This window comes from Tiliqua scincoides, chromosome 2, assembly GCF_035046505.1.
Source record: "Tiliqua scincoides isolate rTilSci1 chromosome 2, rTilSci1.hap2, whole genome shotgun sequence".
Lineage (NCBI taxonomy): Eukaryota > Metazoa > Chordata > Lepidosauria > Squamata > Scincidae > Tiliqua > Tiliqua scincoides.
Genome location: NC_089822.1, coordinates 19630512 through 19656130, shown reverse-complemented (window position 1 = coordinate 19656130; position 25619 = coordinate 19630512). Strand labels below are relative to the sequence as shown.

General features: G+C 41.8%; 1 protein-coding gene across 1 annotated transcript in view; it reads left to right on the top strand.

The window, feature by feature from the left end:
* HCN1 (hyperpolarization activated cyclic nucleotide gated potassium channel 1) overlaps window positions 1-2881 on the top strand; it is a 196717-nt gene extending 193836 nt beyond the window's left edge. Inside the window, exon 8 of the mRNA XM_066616191.1 lies at window positions 2022-2881. Within this exon, the coding sequence (XP_066472288.1) occupies window positions 2022-2881 (860 nt within the window). The remainder of the gene's footprint in view (window positions 1-2021) is intronic.
* Window positions 2882-25619: the final 22738 nt, after the last annotated feature.

Here is a 25619-nt window from a genome sequence, read left to right as displayed (position 1 = left end):
CTGATTTCTGTAACCTGTTCATCCCTCCCCCTTTCCCAAGGTAAGGCTTTCTTTCTCAGGGAAGGTCGGGGGAACAGAGCTGGCAGACAAGCAACTGAAACAGGGTGCAAGCCCATTTTTAATTTTAGTTTGGTCCAGCTCAAGGTGGGACAGCCTATCTGAGTGAGCAAGATTTGAGCTTCTCTTTTGAATCCTCCTCTCGCCCTTATTTTAAATTGGTCCATGTGGTGGACATGTGGAACATGGGGGATTAGGCAGTTAACTAATGCCATCGCTGACCCGTTTGTAGCTAAAACCAGTGTCATAAAACAACTGACTAATCTGAGGAATAAGCTGATACAAGCAGCAAAGAAGGCAACTCACCGTTTCGCTAGCTTATCCAGGTATTGCCTGCAGTCTCCTTGACAATACATATTAAAACAATAAATTGTTGTTTATCTAAATTTGAGATTATGTCAGGGGCTTTGGATTGACATAGACTCATGCAAGTATATGAAATTAGGGTCATATATCTATATCTATATCTATATCTATATCTATATCTATCTATCTATCTATCTATCTATATATATATATATATATATATATATATATATATATATATATATATATATATATATATATATATATATATATATTTTAGAAGAAATATTGTTAGAAGACAGATTCAACAGAATGGAATAGAATTACTTTTGGGGCACTGGATTTGAGGTTTGTATTGTCCTCTGTTTTGTAACATTTGCACAGAGCACTATGTTTATTTGACGTGACCCTCATTATACAACCAGGTACTACATAATAGGCATTGAGTTCATATCAGTTCACAGACATTTGGAAAGATTACCCCTCTCAATCTGGTGACCACTGCTTACCAATGTTTAATAATTAGTTCCAGGAAACGTGTTAAATGGGCACATGTATTTATCACTTATGTAACCTGTTTAGTATTTGGGAAATTAGGACAGCTTGACAAGGAGAGAGGCAGGCTTTTTTTACACTTTGGCTGCTCGTTTTCCCTTCGTTTCCACAGTGGATAAATTGTCGTTTTTTTAGGCAGTAAAGATTATTTGCACATTAAGAGTTAAACAAGCACATAAAATAATAACAATTACAATAAGCAGAAGTGCCAAGTGTTCATAGGTGTTGTTCTCTATCATTCATAACTTGCAAAGGGTCCATCATTATGATCGTCAGGATGTTTGGGCTCTTACAGGCAGTATGAGAGTATAATGCTCCACTGTGCATTCTGTACCAAAGAATTCATTGCATGTGCAGGACTCTTGCCAGTGAGAAGAATGGAAGGAAGGCTTTTCCCTAACCACAACGGAGTCCCCATATTCACAGTACCCTTATCATAACAGTGCCCTATATTCTTTCAAACGGGAGGATACATCTGTGCAGCGGTAGCTGAATGAAATACCCCATCTTTAGAAGTAGTGTGCCACTGAAAACCAGTGGCAGGCAGGACAGTAAATATTTGCTGTTGCCATCTAGCCATCCTTGTGGGCTACCTGGAGGCATGCCATTGGAAGAAACAGAACAGAGTAGTGGACTACTTGCACTGTGGGAACAGAGTAGTGGGCTAGATGAGCTGGTGGTATGACTTTTACAGAAGTTTTCCCATAGAAATGAATGGCAGCTATGTAATTATATGGAAGAAAGTTGGCATTGAGAAGTCAAATGTGCTCCTTAACACTAATGGCTCTGGCTGCTGAGAACCAAACCAGCTTCTTTTGGGATAGCCTCACCCTTTCATCTGTCTAGTCCCACTGTAGCTTATATTCCTTGGTCACATCAGAGCATGCCAATATATTTGATCTTAGTTTAAATGTTATACAAGTCCATGCATTATATGCCATACGCTAAATAAATAAAGAATGCCAATGTAGATTGTATGTGACTGATGATGGCCTTTAATTATTTTAACCTCATATTGCCTAAGTGCAAAATGTTGTTTATCAAGTGCTCTGTTGAAGTTTTGATAACGTGAATGCTGTTGTGTCCGTGTCTCCGCCCTAAAGGAAAGAAGAATTCACTTCTACTGCAGAAATTCCAGAAAGATCTCAATACAGGAGTCTTCAACAACCAGGAAAGTGAAATTTTGAAGCAGATAGTGAAACACGACCGAGAGATGGTGGCTGTTGTGCCAGTGAACTTGCAGCAAGCACCAGCACTGAATTCAAGCATGCCAACTACAGCTTCAGCTGCGCAGATCAGGACACAGTCCCCGCCTGTGTATTCCATGACGAGCCTCTCCCACGGAAGCCTGAATTCTCCGACACCGAGCACACAGATGCCCCAACAAGCTGCCGTTTTCTCACCCTCCTCTTACCCTTCTGCAGTCTGTAGTCCACCGGTACAAAGTCCGCTAGCTGGCCGAACTTTTCAGTATGCAACACCTACAGCTTCACAGCTGTCACTGCTGCAGCAGCAACAGCAGCAGCAGCAACAACAACAACAACAGCAGCAGCAGCCACAACAGCCACAGCAGATGCCTAGTGCATCACAGAAGAGTGATATCCATAAGAGTACACAAGCTCTTCACAATGCTAGTCTGACGAGAGAGGTGAGGCCTCTCTCTGCCTCACAGCCTTCTTTGCCCCATGAGGTCTCCACGATGATTTCTAGACCTCATCCAACAGTGGGAGAATCTTTAGCCTCCATTCCACAACCGGTCTCGAGTTTCCAAAGCACAGGCATCCAAGCTGGAAGTAAAGGCACAGTCCCCCAAAGAGTTTCCCTCTTCCGCCAGATGTCTTCAGGGGCAATTCCACCTACACGAGGGGCTACACCGTCAGCAGCCACACTGCAAAAGGATTCTTCCACAGTCTTAAACACTGAACTAGAAGGAGATAAACCACGGTTTGCTTCAAATTTATGATCCATGCAGACTATGATTGAAGCAGAGACGATGACATAAACTGAGATTGCTCTCAGGAAACTGTTTTAACCTAACTTCTGCGATACCCCAGCTGTCTCCTTTTCGAAATGAAAACCTTACACAAACCCGACCCTTGAAATCGAATGTACAATATATAGAGAGAGACAGAGACAGACATCCAAAAGAAAAGAAATCCAAATGGCCTGTCATGTCTTCCATTCTTATAAATCGTTAAATGAGTCTGAAAAATTGGTTGTAATATTTTTATTTTTATTTTTAATCTGGTTCTTTGTTTATGAAGAGATTCCTTGTTCTGCTGGAAAACGTAATTCTGCAGTAAAACAGCAGTATTAATAATTTCAGGAACTAAGCCACACACACACAAAAATAATGAAATTCATAAAACATGAGTTTATTTTGCAATTAGCACCTGTTGAACAGTAGTTTTTAACTTTTCTTAATCAAAGAGAATTGAGATTTATTTCCCGATTTAGAGGTCCAGATTACTTTTTTGGTGCTTTACATTCAGATTTAGATTGAAGGACCAATTAAATTCTGGCTACCTACAGAAGAAAGCTTAGTAGTACCACTCTTCTGGATGCAATCTAACCTCAGAATCACTCTCCTCTTTCAGAAAACTGGGTGGACTTCTGTCTTCAACTTTAAAAGTTAGTGGAGACTCATCAATCTTGTTGTAAATAACTTTTTAGACCCAAATAATAATAACAACAACAAAATAGTTCCTGTGTGGTGTACCATCGCAAAGTATTTGTTTAGAAATTTAGTTTCAGCTCTTCACGCCAAAATGTAACATTTTAAAAATTTTACTCAATGTAAAACGCAACACAACTGTAACGCAATTGCTTGAGACCTACAACGCTACTTTTACATGCCGTGTTTCAATGCAAAATTGTATGCTCGATCCTGCTAAGGGTACTTCACCATTAACCATCACCTTTTTCTTCTTTGCCCTAGACAGTGTCTGAAACTATTTCACGCATGCTTAGAGTTTTCTTTTTTTCCTTTTCCTTTTTGGGCAGGAAACAAATTGAAAGATGAACAAAAACAAAACAAAACTACCCTGCGCTCCATCAGAACTAATAGATTCAGAGCCCAATCCTATGCATATCTACTCAGAAGTAAGTCCCATTAGAGTCAATGTGGCTTACTCCTAGGAAAGTGTGGATAGGATTGGGCTATCAGTCAGCAACTTTAGGGGAAAAAATCTCAAGTGTATCTTATTTTGGAAAACGATCAATGTGAAGTAAAATTTTCTCCATCTCATTTCCTATAATGCTGACTTTGAATCTGTAGTTAAAAACTAGAAGTGATTTCATTTTAATTTATTGAATGAATTGTTTTGTCAGCCACTGCTTTGGTTAGGCGTTCAGGTGTGTTACTGTCCTCACTGTAGTTTTGTAGTTGACTGTGGTGATTTTTTTTTTAAGAAATAAGTATACTATAGCAGCTTGTTTGTCTGGAAATGCACGACTTGCTCAGTGTATACTATAATAATTTGGACAACATATTCTACTACGGCATGTAGTGTCTCACATAGAAATGAGATTAATTTTTGTTATAATGCCTGCACAAAAACGGAAGGAGACCGTAATAGGAGGCAGGGTTAAAGCATACGGTTTTGTAAACCTTCAACTGCTGCGATTGTCTTGTTATCTCACAACTTTTAGACGGTTTCCAGATGGTGGGGTTTCCAAGTGTTATGTGTGGCGATTCAGACCCTCATTGATGCATTACCTACCATGCGACCAACACCTGCCACATTAGTAGGTGTGTGTCATTAATATGGGACATAACCATGCACTTTCTCACACCTAACGTGAGAGGAACAGCTGCCTCAGTCCTGCCACTGTGGGTAATGCGTAAAGTAGGCTCCAGTGTGTTTCCACACTGGAACTGTGCTGGTCTCTTCTGGGCAGATGGAAGACTGGTGACTACAGGATTCAGTTGCAGTAGCAAAGTCCAGTAAAGCAAATGCTGGACACAAATCTTGTGATAGTTGTTCCTCTTTCCTGGGGCACTCCCCCCCCCACTTTGGTTTAATGCTCCAGTGTAAAACCGGATGTGGAGGAAGCAGAACAAGGCTGTGTTCTCCTCTCCACAAAGAAAGACCCTTAGCAAAATGATAGTGCCTGGGGAGTATCACAGTTAAATGAAACTGAAACTGATCGTGTCAGAGTTGAATTGCATTATAGACTATTAGGTAAACCAAACTGTCCACCCCTTTGGTCAGAACTGCGGACCCTTGATATGAGAATGTGCCCATTAATCGTGATGTCACTGAGTAGTGGAAGAGCAAGCTGGCATCCCAGAACCACATGCTGTGGTCATTCTAGTCACTCCTGGAAGCCGAGCTGGTTCTGATTGCAGCCAAGGGCACAATCTATGGGGAGCTTCTCCAGTGCAAGCTGTGTCCGATCAGTGGGATTCTTTCTGGTGATACCTCAATGGATTGTATTCAAAGTTTGCAGTTTTAGAAACAGACAGAGCCTTTACCCTCAGGAGCCTCATTTTCTCCAATGAGATTATTGTGGAATAGGTGGCTTGAGGGCTGCTGCCCAAATGTTGTATTGCCTGTGATGCCTTTTTTTTTCTTCTTCCTGAAATGGCATTTCAAATGCCTAAATAAACAAAGAAACATACAAACCACCCTGATAGTTGCAATCCTGTGCATGCATATTAAGAAGTAAGTCCCAAGGAATTCAGTGGAAGTTACTCCCAGATAAGTGTGTATAGGATTGCAATCTTAAAAGATTTTTGTGAATCCCACTTCCCCAATGAAATCAACGTAATGATGTAATTCATTCCACGAATATGATGTTGGTGGTAACAGGGGGTGGTCAGGAATCACATATGAGGAATGTAATGTTTGAAACAGTATGGGTAAGCTGCAAGACCATTTCTTTTTTGGTACAATAGAACCCTGACTTTATTTTAATACTGAAGGTGAATTTTACCCAATTTAAAATAATCATGTTATGGTCCTTAAAACTGTTCAAGGTTTACATTTGATAGGATTATAATGGAGTTGGTAGTGAACTATTTTTATACATATGTTTATTTTATTTTAAGTATGATAAAGAAACATTAACATACATGGTCTTTCAGTGAAACCATAAAAAAAACTTTTTAATGACTTTGTAATAGAATGGGCAAAATCTAAGGTTTGTAAGTTAAATAAAATGGTACAGGGTATAAAAACAATATACATATATGTATGTATGAATGTGTATATATATATGTGTATATATATATATATATTTAGGTTACAAAACAAATGACTCTCATTTCTGTAATATAAAGAATATCCATTACTATTTTGAGAATTGAGCTATTTTTCTCTGTATATAAATAAGCCCTTAAATATGGAACCTTGCATCTGTATAGATTGAAATGTATTTCTGATTAGGTCGATCATGTTGCTGCTGAAGGAACATACATCAAACTGATTCCAATGACTGTGTGATCAGGGATGAGTTAGACTTCGTTTTTTCTTTTGTCTTTGCTCAAAGCCATAAATATATACATATATATATAAATACAAAGATTATTAATAAATTGAACAAAATATAAAACAATAAAAATATGAATATTTTATTTGAGCAGTAATGTTTCCAACTAAGTATGGTATGTTATTTTGATAGGAACCGCAACCTCTTCTTACTTGACAAGTTGTTGAATGACTATATAACAGATATGAAAACACTTAGACCTGAAGGCTAACTTACTGCCTGGACACTCCCATGAACATGTCATTTGATTAGCTATCAGCCAAATCCTGTGGGAGGCCTTACAGTGGCAGATCTCGGGATTCACCACTATAAAGCCTAGAAGGTTGGCATGAAAGCCACACTATCATGTGCTTCAGGGTCACCAGTGCAAATGGCCAGAAGCCCTGCATGTGTGGCAGCAGCTCTCAGACACCACCCTCAGAGTACATAGGTTGGTGGTGGGGTCTGTTTTGGGGTAGGGAAGGGAATAATCTCAACAGCAGTGGTGCACGCTGATATCTATCCCCGTTTCTCTACTCCAAAATGCCCCAGCTAATGCCAACTAAATATGTGGTATATGTCTGAGCAGACTTACTGGAGGCCTGGCAGCCTACGGGGAAGTAAGTAAGAATTTGTTGCACTTACCACTCCAGGGGGTAGCCCCCCCCCCCATATGCAGAAAGCTCTCCAGCAGTGGTACTGCATGCTCCGAGCCGGCGGATAGGATTGGGCTGTTAATCAGGAATGGGTAACTGGTTTAACTCTTATTCTGGCAATATTTGAAATGCAATGGTTGTTGGAAGGTTGATGCTAATTTACATACTTCATTGGTGTGTAACATAATCTTCATATTCTCATGAATTTAGGTATGTTTGACTTGGTGTGGGGGGGGGGCATCCAGAGGCTTTTGGAAAATCTTGATAGAAAGACTCCTGGGGATTGAAAATCAATTGCCTCAATCCAGTGACTTGCTGTGAATGCTCTGTTGAGTGTGCCTGTTTACTTCAATGGACAGGGCAGGGCAACCACAGAAGTGAGAAGATATGTTTATAGGTGCAGGAGCTTTATGAAAACAAAGACTAGAATTTTTTTTGAAATAATAAACGTGGAATACTCAGAAATCTACCAGGTACCTTATTATTATATTATATTATATTCTGGCCTTCTTCCAAAGAGCTCCTGATAGAATCTATGGTATTGTTACATTTTATTCTGGCATCAATCCTGTGAGATTAGGCTGAGTAATTTGCTCAAGACCATTCAATGATTTCCGTGGGGGAGGAGTGGGCTGCTGGTCTCTCTGATCTAAGTCCAACACTCTCTCCTCTCCACTTCTTTAAAAAGCAGTTCAAAAAAAATGGCGCAGCTGTGTGTAAATAGAATTGCAGCACTCCACACTAGTGACTTTGCTAGCAATATACTATACCGCACACATGATCACAGGTGAACATATTTCAGTTCAACTTCCGGCGGGGGTTAGGATGAAAATTAGCCTTGGTTGTCCTTGTTGACGACGTACACCAGAACCTAGACAAGTGAGATTGTGTCTCCATTGGTTGTGTTGAACTTCTCAGTGGTATTCGGTATCATCAGCCATATATCTTTCTGGATCGCTTTGCCAGGGGAGCCCTTGGGGGCACAGTTTTGCAATGGTTCTGTTCTTTCTTAGAGGGTAGATTCCAGAAGGTGGTACTTGGAGCCTACTGTTCAGTGCCTTTGCTGTTGGTCTTCAGGTTCCCTCAGGCTTCAGTTTTGTCTGGTGGTCTGGTTGAGTGCCACTCAGCTGTATATCTCAGTTTCAGCTGATAATAAACACTGGAGTCAGCAATTGGCTGGATGAAGGTGAAGAATTGAAATTAGATCCAGACCAATATGCTGTTGGTTAAAAGATACAGGGCACAATCCTAACAAGGTCTACACAGAAGTAAATCCTATTTTGTTCCATGGGGCTTACTCTCAGGAAAGTGTGGTTAGGATTGCAGCCATAGGCTATGGATTGTCAGCTTGCTCTGGAGAGAGTTGTGCTCTTGAAACAGTAGGTTTTCAGCTAGAGTACATCTGGACCCAGCTTTGAGCCTAGATGCCAAGTATTGACTGTGGCCTGGGGTACTTTTGCCCACTTTAGGCTGGTGAATTGCCATATTTAGTCAGACCTCACTATAATTGTCCACGCATTGGTTAAATCTTGTTCGGAATATTGTAATGTGCTCTGTGTGGGACTGCCCTTGAAGACCATCCAGATACTTCAGCTTCTGGAGAATGCTGCTGCTGTATTGCAGACCAGCACAAGGTGTGGAGATTACAATACAGTACACATGTGCTGCATCATTTACATTTGTTACCAGTATGTTTCAGTGCAGTTCAAGTGGCTGTTTTAACTTTTAAGCTCTAAACTGCTTTGGACTAGAGTATTTGAAGACATGAAACTGCTTGTCACTTCTAGTCACTTTAGAGGGCTCTTCTACAAATTTCATAATCAGCAGAAGTGCACCTGGCTATAATGCAGAAAAGGGCCTTCTCTGTTGTGGTACCCAACTTATGGAACTCCCTCCCACAGGAGGTAAGAACAACACCATCTTTGTTGCTCTGGCACCAGCTAAATACTTTTATTATTTCTTTTTTTTTTTTTTTTTTTTTTGCTCAGCCTTCATCTTATTTTTGCTTATTTATTGCTTTTGTTCTCACTGTTGTCTCTGCGGCTGCTATTGTTTTTGTATATTACTTTAATTTTAGTTTGTTTTACTGTATTTTTGTAATCCGCCTTGAACACCTTCCTGATGGGAGGGGAAAGTGTGGGGTATAAACCCTTTAATAAGTGAATAAATAAAATAACTCTCAACTTGTATGCTAATTGACTGAGTAAGCATAATTCAGTAACAAAATACTGCTTTAAAAAATGAAATATTCCTCCACTGGTAGCAATGCTTTGAATAACCTTTGTCTAAAGCAGGGGTCTCCAAACTTTTTGGCCAGAGGGCCGCATCAAATATCTGGCATGGTGTTGAGGGCTGGAAAAAAAATTTAAATATAAAATTTATTTAAATAAATTAGAGATGGAACTTAGGTGAGTGAATAAATGAATGAATGGGATCATTCATTCAACCTCTCTGGCCCTTAAATACCCTCCAGACGCAACCAGACCATAGTTCCAGTCACATTTGGCCAAGTGGGCCAGATGTTTTTCAGGGGACAAGAGGCTGGCAGTGGGCCAGATAGAGGCTTGGTGCGGGCTGCATCTGGCCCCCGGACCAGGGTTTGGAGACCCCTGGTCTAAAGCATCCAAATTCCCACAACTATCAATTTTGCAATTATTGGGTTATGGATTGATAATCTGCAAAGGTTCTAAAAATTCACCCTCAAAAGTCTTTGACCCTAATCCAGTAAACAAGAAGGCCAAGAGTAGAACGCACATCTTCAAACACACTAAGAGATGCAAACGAGCCAGTTGAGTGGGCCCAGATAAGCATTTCTTCTGTATTAGTTGCACATGAAGAAGTCCACCTTCATCCATAGATTTCATCTTAAAAATAGTAGCCATACAGAGACTGATATAGATCAGGGCCATGGTGGATACCTTTTCCCCTGCACTGTTCCTTCCCCTCTACCCTGAAGCTGTTATTTGTTCCAGGAGAAAACAACATACGAGATTAAGAGCACAATCCTAATGTACGTCATTTACGCCAGCTTGGGAATGTCATGAATGTGCTGTAAAGCACATTTGCGACTACTCCCGAGTCAGGGAGGCCAGTGCAAGGACACATGCCAGCCTTCTCATGCCAGATCCAGGCTGGTGACGGGTGAGAATGAGCTACGGCCTGGAATCGCTGGTTCAGGGAGTTGAGGATAATGGCAGAAGGGAAGAATGGGGGCGTTTCGGGGGTGGGAGAGGGAAGACTGGTGGGTGCACTGGGCCCAGAGGGTGGGACCAGCCTCTAGCACTTAGGCCAGATTGTAGCCACCTCCCAATCAATCCAGCACTACACCGGGTTTTTTAAATATGCGCCAGTGTTTTAGCTGGCGCAGATGCAAGTAGCCCCATTGGAAAGGCAGGGTAAGGGGATAAATACTCTGAGTTGCCTGTCTGCCAAATTGCCTGGCCTACCCATTCCAGCGCAGGATAGGATTGGGCTGCCAATAGCTTTTCTTCCAAGCAAACACCTGCTCCAGGAAGGTTTTTATCCAAAAGAAAACTGCTCACATTAGAGGGAATGCAGTTTCCTCACACCCCCCATAGCACAGTCCGCATTGGACCTCCCCCACAACTGTTGTTTAAAACCAATTAAAATGGAATATACCTATCTACTTTGGCTCTACATTTGCTGTTTTAATTGAAAACCAATTTATTTTCTACTGCACGTATCCTGGCAATGTGAAAGCTAAAAAATTATTTTAATGGATGTACAGTAATATTATTGATACACAGTATCTTTTTGAGATGACATACAGCCCAATCCTAATGGGCAGCCCAATCCTGAGCTGCCCGGGCATCCCCTCTCGGTGGCACCTCGAGGGCTGCCGTCGAATCCAGCGCCTCCCGCGCTACCGCGGGAGGCACCTCTGGAGTAGGGGACGGTTGTCCCCTTCCCCCGGGTAAGGGAGGCAGCCCAGCAATGGGGCTACCTTCTTTAGCGGCGCCCAAAGGGTGCTGCTAAAGTAAAGGCGCTCATGTAAGGCACGCAGCCTTCACGAGCGCCTAGGATCCTGCAGAGCGGAGCTCCATGGATCCTCCTCTGGCACGCCCCCTCCCCACGTCACGCCGGCCTCCCCGCCCCCTCCCCACGTCACACTGGCCTCCCCTCCCCCGGAATGCCCCCGTCCCCGCCCCATTCCCCGTTCCACAGCCCGGTGGTCGCAGGTAGTGCCAAGCTGTGGAACATGGGCGCCTGCCGGGTGGTGGCTCAGCGCCGGCTGGAGCTGAGCCACCGCCAGTGGGAGCCCGGCGGTGAGCCCCACAAACGTGCCTTATGGCACGTTTGCGACTGCGGTCCGCGCCGCGGAGGCGCAGCGCGGACCACAGGATTGGGCTCATAGACATTATTTTTCTTGAAATCACTGTGTAAACTGATTTTTTTCACTATAAAGGCTGACAAGTTCAGTGGCGTAGCTAAAGGGAATGCAAAGTGCTATGTTCTGCAGGCACCCGAGCACGTCGTGCAAGCTGCCCCTCTCCTTCAGAGCCAGTTCAGGCAGGAGCAAAATGGACGGAAGGGGCTAATTGCATGGCGCGTTTGGGCACCTGCAAAACTTAGTACTTTGTACCTCCTCCACCACTAGTCAAGTTGTAAACCATGCAAACTCAATAAGGCATAAAATTCATACACTCTGTTGCAACATGGTGTATCGTATATAAGCGCATCATAAGAACATAAAAACAGCCCTGCTGGATCAGGTCAAAGGCCCATCTAGTCCAGCTTCCTATATTTTATTTATTGATTGATTTGATTTGATTTGATTTGTAATCTGCCTTTCTCCCCGGAGGGCACCCAAGGCGGCTAACAACATTGAAAAATAATAAAATACATTTAAATACATTTAAAAAAATACATAAAAACAGCAATAAAATAGATGAAAAGCAACCAGCAGCAATAAAATCAGCAGAAAAAACAATTAGAAGCAGCCATCAGGCACCAAAGGCTTGCTGGAATAAAAACATCTTCAGGCCTCGCTGGAAGGTTAACAGTGAAGGAGCTGTTCTCAACTTAAAGGGCAAGGAATTCCACAATACAGGCACCACCATCGAGAAAGCCCTATTTCTGGTTGCTATCTCCCTCACCTCCCTTAATGGTAGCACAACCAACAGGAGCCCCTCTAATGACCGAAGAGGACCGGCCAGAATATATGGGAGAAGGCGGCCTCTCAAATACGCTGGTCCCAAGCCGTATATCTCACTGTGGTCCACCAAATGCCCCCGACAGCAAGAGACCTGCATCCTGGTGCCCTCCCTTGCATCTGGCATTCTGACAGCCCATTTCTAAAATCAGGAGGTTGCACATACACATCATGGCTTGTAAATGGATTTTTCCTCCAAAAATTTGTCCAATTCCCTTTTAAAGGCATCTAGGCCCAATGCCATCACCACATCCTGTGGCAAGGAGTTCCACAGACCAACTTTACCTGACTACCATTTCCCAAAATACTGACTTGCTCTGCTGCAATCATATAAAGTGGCATCTGTCCTTGAACATATCATGGTATCATAGCTGTCGGAACCTCCCTGTTTTCTGTTATAGGGTTGACACTGCATCTGTGTTTATTTCAAGGAGAAGACAATGTACTGTCGTCATTGCAATGATGTATTGCAAGGAAAAGACAATGTACTGATGTCACTGAGTCAACTCCTTTTTTTTTTAAACACTGTAACAGGCATCTTTTCTCTCATAGTTCTTGCTGATTTTGCGTCATCTTCCCCGTGCAGTGGTGTCACTAGAGGTTGCGTCACCTGGTGCAGGAATTTTAACATCAATGCCCAATGGAAAGCTAAATGGGCAGCCAAACGCCCAGAAACGGGTAGATATATAGACAATCCCACACTTAAAGTGCCCGGTTTCGACTTACCTAGCCAGCACGGGAAAACTTTGAACAGGATCCATACCCTTCATGGTGTTTGTCAGGACTCAATGTTTAAATGGGGGCTAGTATCTACCCCTCAGTGTGATTGCGGGTTCTCCCACCAAACCATGTACCACATTGTGTCTGGCTGCAAACTGAGGGCATATACTGGCCCATGGTCTGATTTTTTCTATGAAGGTAACTCTGTCCTTGAATGGCTGGATGAACAGGACATTGACATTTGACATTGACAGGACATTGACATTTAAGTCCATGTATTATATGCCATACGCTAAATAAATAAATAAACCTGGTGCAGGAAGCCAGCGCCATGATAGACTACTTCCCATGCAGTGGATGGGGCTACACCCTGGGCGGTGGCATCGTGATGCACTGTTGCCCAACCCCACTGGTTTTTTTTGGCTGTGACCTTTTATAGAATAGAGATATTTCAACACAGTTTGTTTCATTGCATTCTGCATGAAATTACACACTGAATGATATCTAACATGATGGTATTATTAGAAAAGATCAAGATTTTAAAAATGTTGGCCAGTCGTGGTGTCAGCCCCCTGTGCATGTCATCTGGTGCTGCCTGTACCCCCCTCATCCTCCCAGAGACACCACTGTCTCCATGTTACCAAGTCCAATGAACTACTTAGTATCAGCATTTAGTCATGAAGTCATAACAAACTGAGAACACAGCTTTCTGTCATTCTGATTTAGCCTTATGACAATGCCGTATCCAGTGGTTTCCAAACTGTGAGCCGTAGCTCCCTGGGGAGCTGCAGAAACCAGCCAGGGTAGCCCTTATGGAATCCTTGCAATATACCCGCATCCCTATTCAAAGTATAGGATTTTAGCCCCAATGGCAAGCCACAGCCAATGGTCCAGTAAATCAAGGACGCCACCAGTTGAAAAGGTTTGGGAACTCCGCATATTAACTAATGAGATTGCCTACGTAATGATCTGAATGGAGATGAGAGCAATGTTGCCTGCCCTCATGCAATCCATTTGTTACCTTATTTGTGGTGAGGCAACTATGTGCCCATTCCCCAGGATTCCCCCCCCCCCCCAAAAAAAAATCATAGAAAGGGATTTCTGTGTCTGTGTCCACAATCTGTGAACAGAGTACTGTTATAGGTTTCCAGGGATGGGTTAAAATACTTATTGATAATCTATTGACTTATAATAGTGGATTTCCATAATTCAAATCATACCTTGAAACTTTCAGGAAATAACATGTAACCATATTACATAAGAAATTACAAAAGTGGCCTTTATAGTATGCCAGTGGTTCCCAAAAATTTTAGCACCAGGACCCACTTTTTTAAATGACACTCTATCGGGATCCAGCTAGGTTTACAAGACTTTAAAAAAACCTAGAAAGAAATAATATTTTTACTTTTTTTTTTTTTTACAATGCTTTATTTATTTATTACAGATACAGGTAAGGAAAATTGGATAGACTTAGGGCTAGGACTACATAGGTTACACACAAGAGTAGTGGCCATCGATTACAACAAACATTAATCCAAACGGAATTATTCATCAATACAAAAATTATCATATTCATTAACCAACTGGTTAATACTTTAACATTCCATATTTTTCCTCTAACCTTATCTATCCCATCATAAAAAAAACTTCAGATTTTTACTTATACACTCTTCTTATCACTAAACTAATCTCTAAAATAAAATCTCTTATCTAATTCTTAATTTCTAATATAACATCTAAAAAAGAAGTCTCCGATTACAATGGTATTACCCCCTTCAATATCTCTTATAACATATCTCTTATAAACATATTATATATCATTTTCCATATCTATCCAATCAAAAAAAGCTTCAAATTTTTATTTATAAACTCTTCTTAACACTAAACTAACCTCTAAAATAAAATCTTATCTAATTCTTAATTTCTAATATCACATCTAAAAACAAATATCTCCAATTACAATGGTATTATACTTCGCCTATCCACCACATATTTATTAACCCAAAATACGTTTAATATTTTCTCCAAAAATAAATTGACATCTATATTTTATTTACCTTCTCTTTTAAAAAATAACCCTTTTATTTATCTTAATACCACTTTAATTTACACAGTACTTATATTCCAAATTTACAATTCCATCTAATTTATTTCATACGTTTACCACTTTAATTTTTAAAATACTTATATTCCAAATTCCATTTTCATCCACTTTAATTTAATATAATTAATAAAATACTTATCTTAATACCACTTAATTTCCACAATGTTTATATTTCAAATTTTCATTTACATCTACTTTGATATAATATAATTTTAAAAAAATTCTACTTATTATTCAACCATTTTGACCTTCTTCTTATTGCTTACTTTGTACTCTATCTTATTGGTGTCCCCTCTTAGTCCTCCGACTGGTTCTTCCACTTCTTCTTTTTCTTCTTAAATCTGTTGAGTTTCTTGGCCTCCCTCTGTTTTTCTTTCTTCTTTTTCATTCTGTTATTCTTGAATTCAATCCATAAATTCTTCCTCTTCTTGAGACAGCTTGCTCTCTGAACATTTCCTCTTTTTTCTTCCTTAAGGATCTTAGTTATTATGACAATTGCTTCTTCCATCTCCTGTCCCATTTCAAAATACTCCAATTCTTTAACTTCACCCAAAATCTGATCCATTCTTTTTTCTTCTCTATTGTTTATAATCTGTTCCTGCGAGTTTACAAGGGAGAAGCTTATTTGCCCAATTTGTTCAGACAATTCTCTGACCTGTTGCTCCATTTCTCTTCTAAAATCCATCACGAAATCCACCAACAAGGCCTGGCTTTCACAAACATCTTTTAAATTTTCAAAAGCCATTTTTATCAACACCAACTCGAACCACTTCCTTCAGGGCTACTTTCCAATTTTGTATCCAGGGCTACTTTCCAATTTTTATATCCAAAAAAAGAAATATAGGTCAATATTCCACATTCAGCCAATATCACTGACAAATCAAAGACAATTCAGTCAAATCAACACACTCAAATTAGGTTAATATGACTTTAAATAACAACAACAACAAAAATTCAAGCCTCTTGCTGAGAAACCGAAAGTAGCAGTGACCAAGCTTATATCAAGGCTTTTTGCTAGGAAAATGAAAGTAGACTTTATTTCCTTCGTTGAAGATTACTTATTTATTTCTCTTCGGTACATACCATTAAAAAAAATAATCTTGTACTTACTCCAGCAGGGGAAATACCAATTCACCTATTCCCCCCCCCCCCCGGGTGGCTAACGGCCAGCGTGGATAATCTTGAATTATCTCCTCCTGCTCCAGACTTCTTACTTACAGTTCTCAGTAAAACTTTTTAACGAGCCAAGTTTACTCACTCTTAATAGCTTTTTTCGCTGCAATGTTGTTGTATCTAGGCCGTGGGAGGGTGAATTCTCAGCTTTCCGAGCTTCTCCAGGATGGCGCCCGGGATAGATATGATTCAGCACAGAGCAAAACAGAGAGAAATCCTTGCAATTGCCTGTTTCTAAGGACCCACCCGTTCAAGCTCTCAGCTCTTCATACCATCTTCCTGGCGAAGTGTGCCTTAGTTGTTTAGGCACATGAAAACACATCTATTTTGCAGTCCCTTCGGGAGCCCCCAAAGTTCACTGCAACTTCGCTGAGAGTTGGCTCTGCCCCCCTTCGCTGAGAGTTGGCTCCGCCCCCCCTATTTTTTTTAAACTTATTTACATGTAATAATAACCTGAAAAAAAAGATGCTTCAACATTTATCTTCCTGCATTCACACATGCTTGCAAACTGCAGGAGCTCTTTGCAGGGCAATTCTAATTTTTGGAAAGCCTCAGGGTTTGATGCAGTTAGTTATCTGATCCTTCCCTCATCTGTATTTTTACTGAAGGCTCTTCTCAGCTGCTGTGGGACCCACCAAAAATCAGGTTGCGACACACCAGTGGGTCCCAAGCCACAGTTTGGGAACCACTGTAGTATACAGTTCACTGACTAGCAGTTGAAATGCGAAGAAGACAATTTTCTGTAGCAGCTGGAATGGTTATTTCATGTAATACTTTTTGTCTAAAGCTCTTTTTAAGGCAAAATATTGTTGAGGGCTCAGCCTTTGAAACCAATGCATTGGAATCCTACATTGAATCCAACATTAGATGGTTTTACCCATTAAAACAGTGGATTCCAACCTTTAGGAGTCTGCAGACCACTGAGTCAAAAACTGGAATCATCATGGACCACACGTGGCTGTGGGTGGTCTGGCCTCCTCCATCTCTGGTGGTCTGTCTCCCAAATGCTCCCCTACAGACTTATCAGAAAATGAACCACCAATAGCTACAGTTGACACTTAAGTGGTTGTGGCTACCGGTGGTTTCCACCTTCTTTGGTTGTCCATGGGAGATTGCCTGCTTGGCAAGACACTGGAAGTGTCTTTTTTTTCTGAGACCTCACAGACCACCAGGATCTCGCGGACTATCTGTGGTCTACGAACCACAGGTTGGGAACAAGTGCATTAAAAGAATGAAGGGTGTTGATTTTGAGTTCAAATCTGATGTCATTAAAGGTATTTGACCACTATTGGCATCATCCACGAAATACAGTTGCAAAAGATAAAAGGGATTAATTTAAGATCTGGATGTCAAACAATATCTATATTGGAACTAAATAATGAATATCATTGGTGAATTTCTGCCTTTTTTTGTAAGATCTGCTGAGAGGATAACTGAAACACCTGGGACTCATAAATCTCCTAGAAAAATGTGAATTTAACAAAATAAACTAATATTGTAATACAATATTTCAGGCCCAGTTGAAAGCTCTGTCTGTGCACCAATATATGCACAGTGCTCCTGCATGTTCAAGCTTTAAGATAGATGACAAATTCTATGTAGGTGTGAGAAATCAATCACAACAAAGCTCCTGTGCCCTGAAACAAATTGCTGGGTCAAGACAATTGCCTGTCAATCCCTATTGCAGCACAACCTCTTTCTTTGGTGTTTTATTGGGTTCCAACTGTGCATAAGCCATTATACTGAATGGAGACTGAATTGGTGAATTACATGCTACCCTACCCTCCCCAGAAGACAAATGGGAGTTCAAAATGGCATAGGTGCCATTTATTCCACTTAGAATTACCTATATTTGTTGTAGAACAAAGGAAAAAGGAACTTAATGGTCCCTGTTCGGTTCAATTTTTAAAAATCATCTCTACTGTCTGTAGTAAGGATTCCCATTTTGTTGTTCGTGTCCCTTCCAGTGAGAAGGATAATTATAGAGGCCTTAATATTTTCAGGGCAATATATGATGAGAAAATGTCATCACTGCCATATGGAAAAGAAGCTGCATTTGGTTTTGGAAGAGAATGTATCACAAGGTTTAACGTAATAATCTGATTTTAGGCCCAGATATCCCATGATGCCTAGTTTTCCAGGAAAACAAGGTCTTTTATTGACACCTTTCCATCAAAGCACATGGCTGTCCCAAGTTCTTCTCTACTTAGTAGAAATAGTCAAGGTCACTGAGGAAATACAAGAGGAAAAAAAATATAGTATTGTACTATACTGCTTTACTGGGAATTAATAGCTATGTATTTGAATTAAGTAAATTGAGATTTTAATATGAATTTGGTTCTACTGCACAGTTCATGAAAGACCTGTATTCTGATATCACAATTACACATGGTAAGAAACTGAAAAGAAACCTCATGAGTGACATTAAAATATGTTAACAGCCCAATCGTATCTAAAACCTCACTCCCACTTTTGCAGCTGCGCCACCAGAATGCGCTCTACGTCCTGTGGGGGCAAGTAGTCTCAAATGTCTCCTCTGGGTAAAGGAACATTTGTTAATAGCATTTGGAAGCCTCTGCTGCCACAATGGATCTACTCGGACCTGAGCCAGCGATTTGGTTGGCACAAGTCCGAGTGGACCCGGGAAGGTGGACTGAGGCCGGGAAGGGGGATGGGGATATCAGTGAAGCTGCTGCTAAATGTGTGTACTAAATTCCATGCTGATATCTCAGTGCTCCATGGAATTACTGCACTACAAATGTTTATTGATACCCCTGATAACTAGGCAGAGAGACCTTTTAAAGTGGTGCCTTTTATATTTTGATCAAGCATGCATGGTTTTTTTTTCCTGTGGTTGTTGGTGGTGTTCTGTATTTTTTTAGATTGTGACCTTTTGGGTTCAGGGAACCAAGTATTGATTTATTTTACTATGTAAACCGATTTGCCCAGTTGGTAAACCAAACCAGTTTGTAAACTATGTAAACCAAATTTTTGCCCAGGTGTGGAGATTTGAATTATCTGGTCTTGTTTGACCTGGTATATTAAGCATCCTCCATTATATCCCTGACTTGTTTGCAAACACTGGCTGAAACTAACTAGAATTTTCTGGGTACATCAAGGTAAACAGATATGGATGAAGTGGCATAGCTAAAGGGGGTACAAAGCACTATGTTTTGCAGGGAGCCTCACCGCAACATGCAAGCGGCCCCCCTCCTCTTTGGAGCTATTTCAGGAGGGGGGAGCAAAACAGAGGCATACACTTCTATTTTGCTTCCCCTGCCTGGAATGGGAGAGCATTGCCTCTTCTGGAAGAGGCCCGGAATGCCTCTTCCTAAGGGGAGAGGTCACTTGCACAAGGCAGTGAGACGCCCTGCAAAACCTCGTGTTTTGCATCCTTCTTGCTAGTCACTGCATGGATGCATTTATTATTTATTAACATAGCGATTTATATTCTGCCACTCTATCTCCAAGGAGGCCACTACAGTAGCTCACAACATTTTAAAAAATACAAATGCAAGAATAAAATCGTAAAATTGAAATATGGAAGTACAATCCTTCCTTACCTTGAACATATGCAAAGGCTATGGAGTGCCACACAGACCCAGGATTACACTGTGGTTCCACTTGGAATCTGAACAAGGACATAATTTTCAATGCAACTGACTCCTCCATAAGTGTGCGTGGGATCATAACCATAGAAATGCATTGCTCCAGCCACCGGATTTAAAGTAAGCACAAACCATACATCCACATCATACATTTATCATGTTTTACTTAGCAAACTCCTGGTTTCTTTGCTGCCACATAATTTCTAGTGTCATGACATCTTTGTACCTCTTTGTAAAAATGAAACATGTTTGCATGAATGTGGTCAGGACAGGGTCTGTTGAGTTAGTTGGAAGGATTAGTCTCTTATGTTTCACCTACCCTGGAGAGATCAGTGCTTATCTTTTTCAAAACACGTAATCGTTTAATGCCAGGAAAATATTGTACGATCGTTAATAACTCACATCGAACTTTTGCGTGCAGGTAACTTTGAAGTTATAAGGCCACTCAGCAATATAAACTGCAACGTGGCAAATATATTTTAGTACATAAAATAAGACACATTTGGGACTGTACAACCCGGATGATCTATGTGTCGTATATTCTATGAGACTCTCAAACAACCACACTTGCAAAGTTGGAAGCAGAAATAGCTTATGATCCCTGGGGATCAACATATTCCCAAAATAGTTGAGCAGGTAAGGTAATGTTTCAAGAGTTTTTGCTCACTGGGCACTTAGTCATGTGCTTATCATGCTAGTTAGGTGAACTCATTAAGCTGTTGCCTGCATTTCTGGAAATCAATTGGTCTTTTGTCACTAAACTGAAGGCAGTGCTCAGGAGGCTACAATTCATCATATATGTCTCTTCTCTTGTGGTTCATAAATCAGCTCATTCCCCTTAAATCTCACTGAGGGCATCTGCCTTGAGTATTGGGAATGGAAGGGAAGATGATCTGATGGTACTCACAGGTGACAGACCAGTCACTGAAAAAAAAATTCCATTATTAGCATTAAAAAAAGAAAAATCAACCTTCTTACTAAAGAAGTGGTTCCCAAACTGGTGGGCATCACTAGGGTTAGTATAATCTCCATTAACTTTATTTATTTAGACGTATAGTAGTACAGGTCACCCAACAAATCAGAAACCAACAAAAAATCCAGTAGCCAACTTGATAGCACTCACACATCTGAATAAGTGTTCTAGTATTAACTTTGATACATGAAAATGAGAGCTGACTCATACGAACACCTTATTGGTTCCCTGCTGTGTCATAATATAACCTCATTGGCTCTCAGAACAAACAATCTCATGGGTCAGTTGTGAGTTGTGAAAATCCACTTTTTGTTACATAAGGCAATTGTGTTTTCCTTTTCTGCTTATTTGGCCATACCTTTTTATGGAATAGAGATGTTTCATAATGGTTTGTTTCATTGCATTCTGCATTAAATTAAGCATTGAATGCTATATAACATGATGGTATTATTTGAAAATACCAAGATTTCACAATTTTGGTCACTAGTAGTGTCACCCCCCCCCCCCAAGTTTGTCACTTGGTGTGGTCTGCACTCCCCTAGTGACACCACCACTGAGGGTGAGCATTGCAAAAAGGACACAGCCCAATGAGCAGTTTTATTATGGGAAGCTTTGGGATAAAACAGGTCTGTACCTTGATTATGTTTTATTCCTGGCATCTTATGTCAAAGCCTGAGAATAGAATAGACAAGTTTCTATCAACCAAAGTCAAAAGTATTGAGAAAATACGTTGGAAATATGACCAACAAAGAAGGTGGTACCACAAATTCAAATGTAGTGAGGATGCAATCACAAATGCAAACTGGGAAAATTCTTCACTAGAACATCTGTAGAGGATCCCAATACATTGCAAGGTAGAAATGCTTCTTTGTTGAAAAGGGATTTACACAGCTCCTTTCAAAGCATGTAAAATGAGATTTGTACTCACAATCATAGCCAAGAGTCTTGCTAGCACAATGAGATGGAAAGACATGGAAAGCAATTGTCGTACAACACTGAACAGTGTTATTATTAAAGAATTCCTGCATTGGATTTGCTGATTGCTTTTTGCTACTTATGTCAGCACTGTGCTGGAGCACCACAGATGTTCCAGCTGCTCTTCCGGAGAAAGGGCTTGTTTTTCTTGTAGAGGCTCAGTTACACATCCTACTTTCCAGAATGCTGGCAGAAACAAGATGAGGTGAAATGCGTGGCAGATCAGAAGGGAACAAAATGAAATAAGAGTCTCTTTCTTGCAACTCTTTAATGTCTTCCATCAGTTTTGCCAGGGGGGGAAAAACCCAGTGTGGCTTGACTTGAGTCGAGTCGCTGAGTCACCGCCCTCCAAAACTCGACTTAAAAAAGAGTCCTAATGGGGGCACTTTCCGAGTCTCCAATTCAGTGACTCTAATGGATTCGAGTTGAGTCACCCCCCCCTTTAAAAAGTCTGCTGTGGAAAAAAACGGGACTGCTGCCGGACTCCGTGTATGTTGAAGCTCTCTTTGAATATTCCCTTGATGTCCCCGCCTTTCTGTAAACAGAGAGGGAGTGCAAGAGAGCCGGGAGAGAAGTGGCAAGAGGAAAGAGGAGGGACAAGAGCAGCGGCTGGGAGGCTTAGCAGGACAACCTGATTGTTTGCAGCCCTCTTCAGAAATAGTCCCACTTCAGATGGTCATTCAGTGAGGCTCCTTCCTCCTCTCACCAGCCATGCTGGCTCCTCTTCCTGCCCTAGAGAGCTGAGTCCTGTCTCCCCCCCTCCTGTTCACATTAACCCTTTCCTGCCTCCTCCCTCCTGCTTGCGTTGGAATGCTTGCCTCACGAGGTTTTCCACACTGCAAAAACAGTAAGCAGGCACCCCCAGACACAGACAGACTCAAGTCAGCACATGTGGGGACGAGTGCCAAGTCAGAGGGGCCCTGACTCAAGTCTCTTTCAGAGTCTTCCATGAACGCAACTCACGAGTTGCCGAGTCACCCAAAATCATGCATTTTTGCGACTCGAGTTCGAGTCACTGACTCACATTCCCAACACTGAGTTTTACCTGCCTGTTTTGTGTGTAACAGATGCCCTCAAGCATGGATGTGTATCCCTGGCTGCATCTACAAAGGCATCTATCAAGTTCAGTGATGCTGCCTTACATAAACTAAACAAGCAAAGCAAGCCACCCACTTCTGACATCTTCGCCTTACATACTCACCATGCCAGGTCCACATATGGAAAGGGCACTTACATCTTTTCTACTTCCACATTCCGTTTGGGCAGAACTAAAAGAAGAAATAAAGGAGGAAAAGATTATTTCCCTTCAATAAATGTTTCTCAAACTGTGGGTCGGGACCCACCAGGTGGGTCGCAAGCCAATTTCAGGTGGGTCCCCATTCATTTCAATATTTTATTTTTAATACATAAGACTTGATGCTGTCATGGTATGTCATTGTTTTTGGGAAAATGTTAGAGACCTGTGCTTTTGACAAGCTACTATGTATATTCTTTTTTAATAGTGATAGTCAATGGGACTTACTCCTGGGTAAGTGTGGGTAGGATTGCAACCTAGAATTGTTAAAAAATTTCCTGCTTGATGATGTCACTTCCGGTCATGACATAACTTCTGGTGGGTCCTGACAGATTCTCATTCTAGAAAGTGGGTCCCGGTGCTAAATGCGTGAGAACCACTGCCTTAGATGAAGCTCTGAAGCTGGCTGTTTTATCCTGAGCCAGACCGCTGGTCTGTCTTATTCACTGTTGCTCTCCAGGGTTCCAGGCAGGAGTCTTTCCCAGCCCCACTGGCTGGGATTGAAGGCAGGATGAAGGCTGGGATTGATGGCTGGGATTGAAGGCAGGACCTTCTGCAGGTGTTCTAACATTGAATGATGGCCCATCAGCAACAACAATTTATTTCTGGTATTGTGGCCTCGGCTCATGGCTAGCAAACTGGTTCCTACTGGATAGGTTCCAAAATATTGGCTAAAATAAGGGCGTCAAACTTGTTTCGTACTGAGGGCTGAAGTTAGCATTCATGATGCTTGCTGAGGGCTGGAAGTGTCACCATTAAGCATGAAGTGATGTTATTAATCAGATAATGGCCAGAAATAAGCACTTTGCTTTCACGTAAAAACTCATTATCTACAAATGACAGAAGAGAAAATGTGCAAATCCTGTTCGTATTTCCAAGGCAGGAGAGAACCCAATTATCACACCAATTATAGTGGGGCTGGATGAATTGCTTTCGGGAGCCGCATTCAGCCCGCAGGCCTTATGTTTGATATCCCTGGGCAATTTAAAAAAAAATTCACATTTTTATACCGCCGTTCCTCCAAAGAGCTCAGGGCGATTTACACAGCTGCTTCCCTCCTTTTGTCCTCACAACGACCCTGTGAGGTAGGTGAGGCTGAGAGAAAGTGACTGGCTTAAGGTCACCCAGGAAGATTTGTGGCTGAGGGGGGATTTGAACCTGGATCTTCCTGGTCCAAGTCCACCTCTGAAACCTCTACACCACCCTGGATAAAGCTTAGGCTGTTAATAAGAGTCTTAAAAGATATGTGTAACAAGTACACACAAAGAAAATCTGTTACACAAGGACTGGGTGTAGTGGGTTAATGGCAGAAGTCCATGGAATGGCATACAGATATAACTTAATTATCAGCGAGTTTTTGCACCCATGGTTTTACCTCAATGCAAATGAGGTTGACCTATTAAATTAAAAGATTTAAATGTCCTATTAAATGTCCCTTTAGGTTAAAAAAAAAAGCCTGCTTGCCATGGCAACGCAGCAGTCAGGCAGGCAATCAACCTCCTCTCCTTCTCTGGGGCTTAGAGCAGCTTCTTTCAGCTCAAGGGGAGACCCTTTTCTTCCCCTTGGAGTGCAAAAGAATGTAAAACCATTGGGAAGTGCTTATCACTTTGCATTCTTTTGCTGTGCCTTTCAGGGGAAAGGGAGGAGTCTGCCTATGGGCTGAAAGAAGCTATTCTAAGCCATGGTGTAGGCTTCCTCATGAGGAAGGCACTTGAACCATTCACTAAAGAGACAATACTATATCTCCAAAACTAGACATGATAGAGCAAAATGGATGCCCTTTTTGGAATCGGCACCCCAAATATACCCAGAAATTGGTGTAACGTTTAAGGAAGCAAAATGTGTGTTGGCCTGTGTTATCAGGGGGAAGGTTTTAGAAGTGGAAGTGGAGCGATCACGTCCCGCTCCTCAAAACCAGAAGTGGAGTGCCATCACTCCACTTTCACTTCCAAAACCTCGGGGAGCCCTGCAGTCGGTCATGCAGGGCTCCTTGCACCCCCAGGAGGCTGCAGGAGACTCTGGTAAGTACAGCCAAACCCCTGCAGCCCCCTGAGCGACGCAATCCTTGGGATCGCGTCACTGCCTTCCCCCTGCCTCCTTGCTGCCACTGCCCCTTAAGGGGGCAGAGGTCAGGGCCCTCAAGCTGGGGCGTCGTGATGCCCCAGTTTGAAAAGCCCTGCTTTAATGCCAGGACGTCCCACAATGTAAACTGCTCCCACAAAGGGCTGCTTTAGACCCTTGACCTGAATGGCAGAAGAAGCAAAGTGAACAGTGCCTCCAAATAATGACACCATCTCCAGGTGTTCAGGGGGATTGGTCAGACAGTGAGCATCTGGTTCTGATCCTCAGGAAGGTGCAGTCATGCCGCAAGTTCAATTCCCACTTGTGTGCTGGGAATTTCAGAGTGCAATCCAAATCCTGTTAGGCTGTTGCAAGTCCCTTGCGCCAGCCTGGAGGTGTTGCAAAACGTTTTGCAACACTGGCCTGGACTTTTGCACTACTGGGAGAGTTGGGAGGCCAGTCCATGGATGCCAAATCCAGAGGCCAAATCCA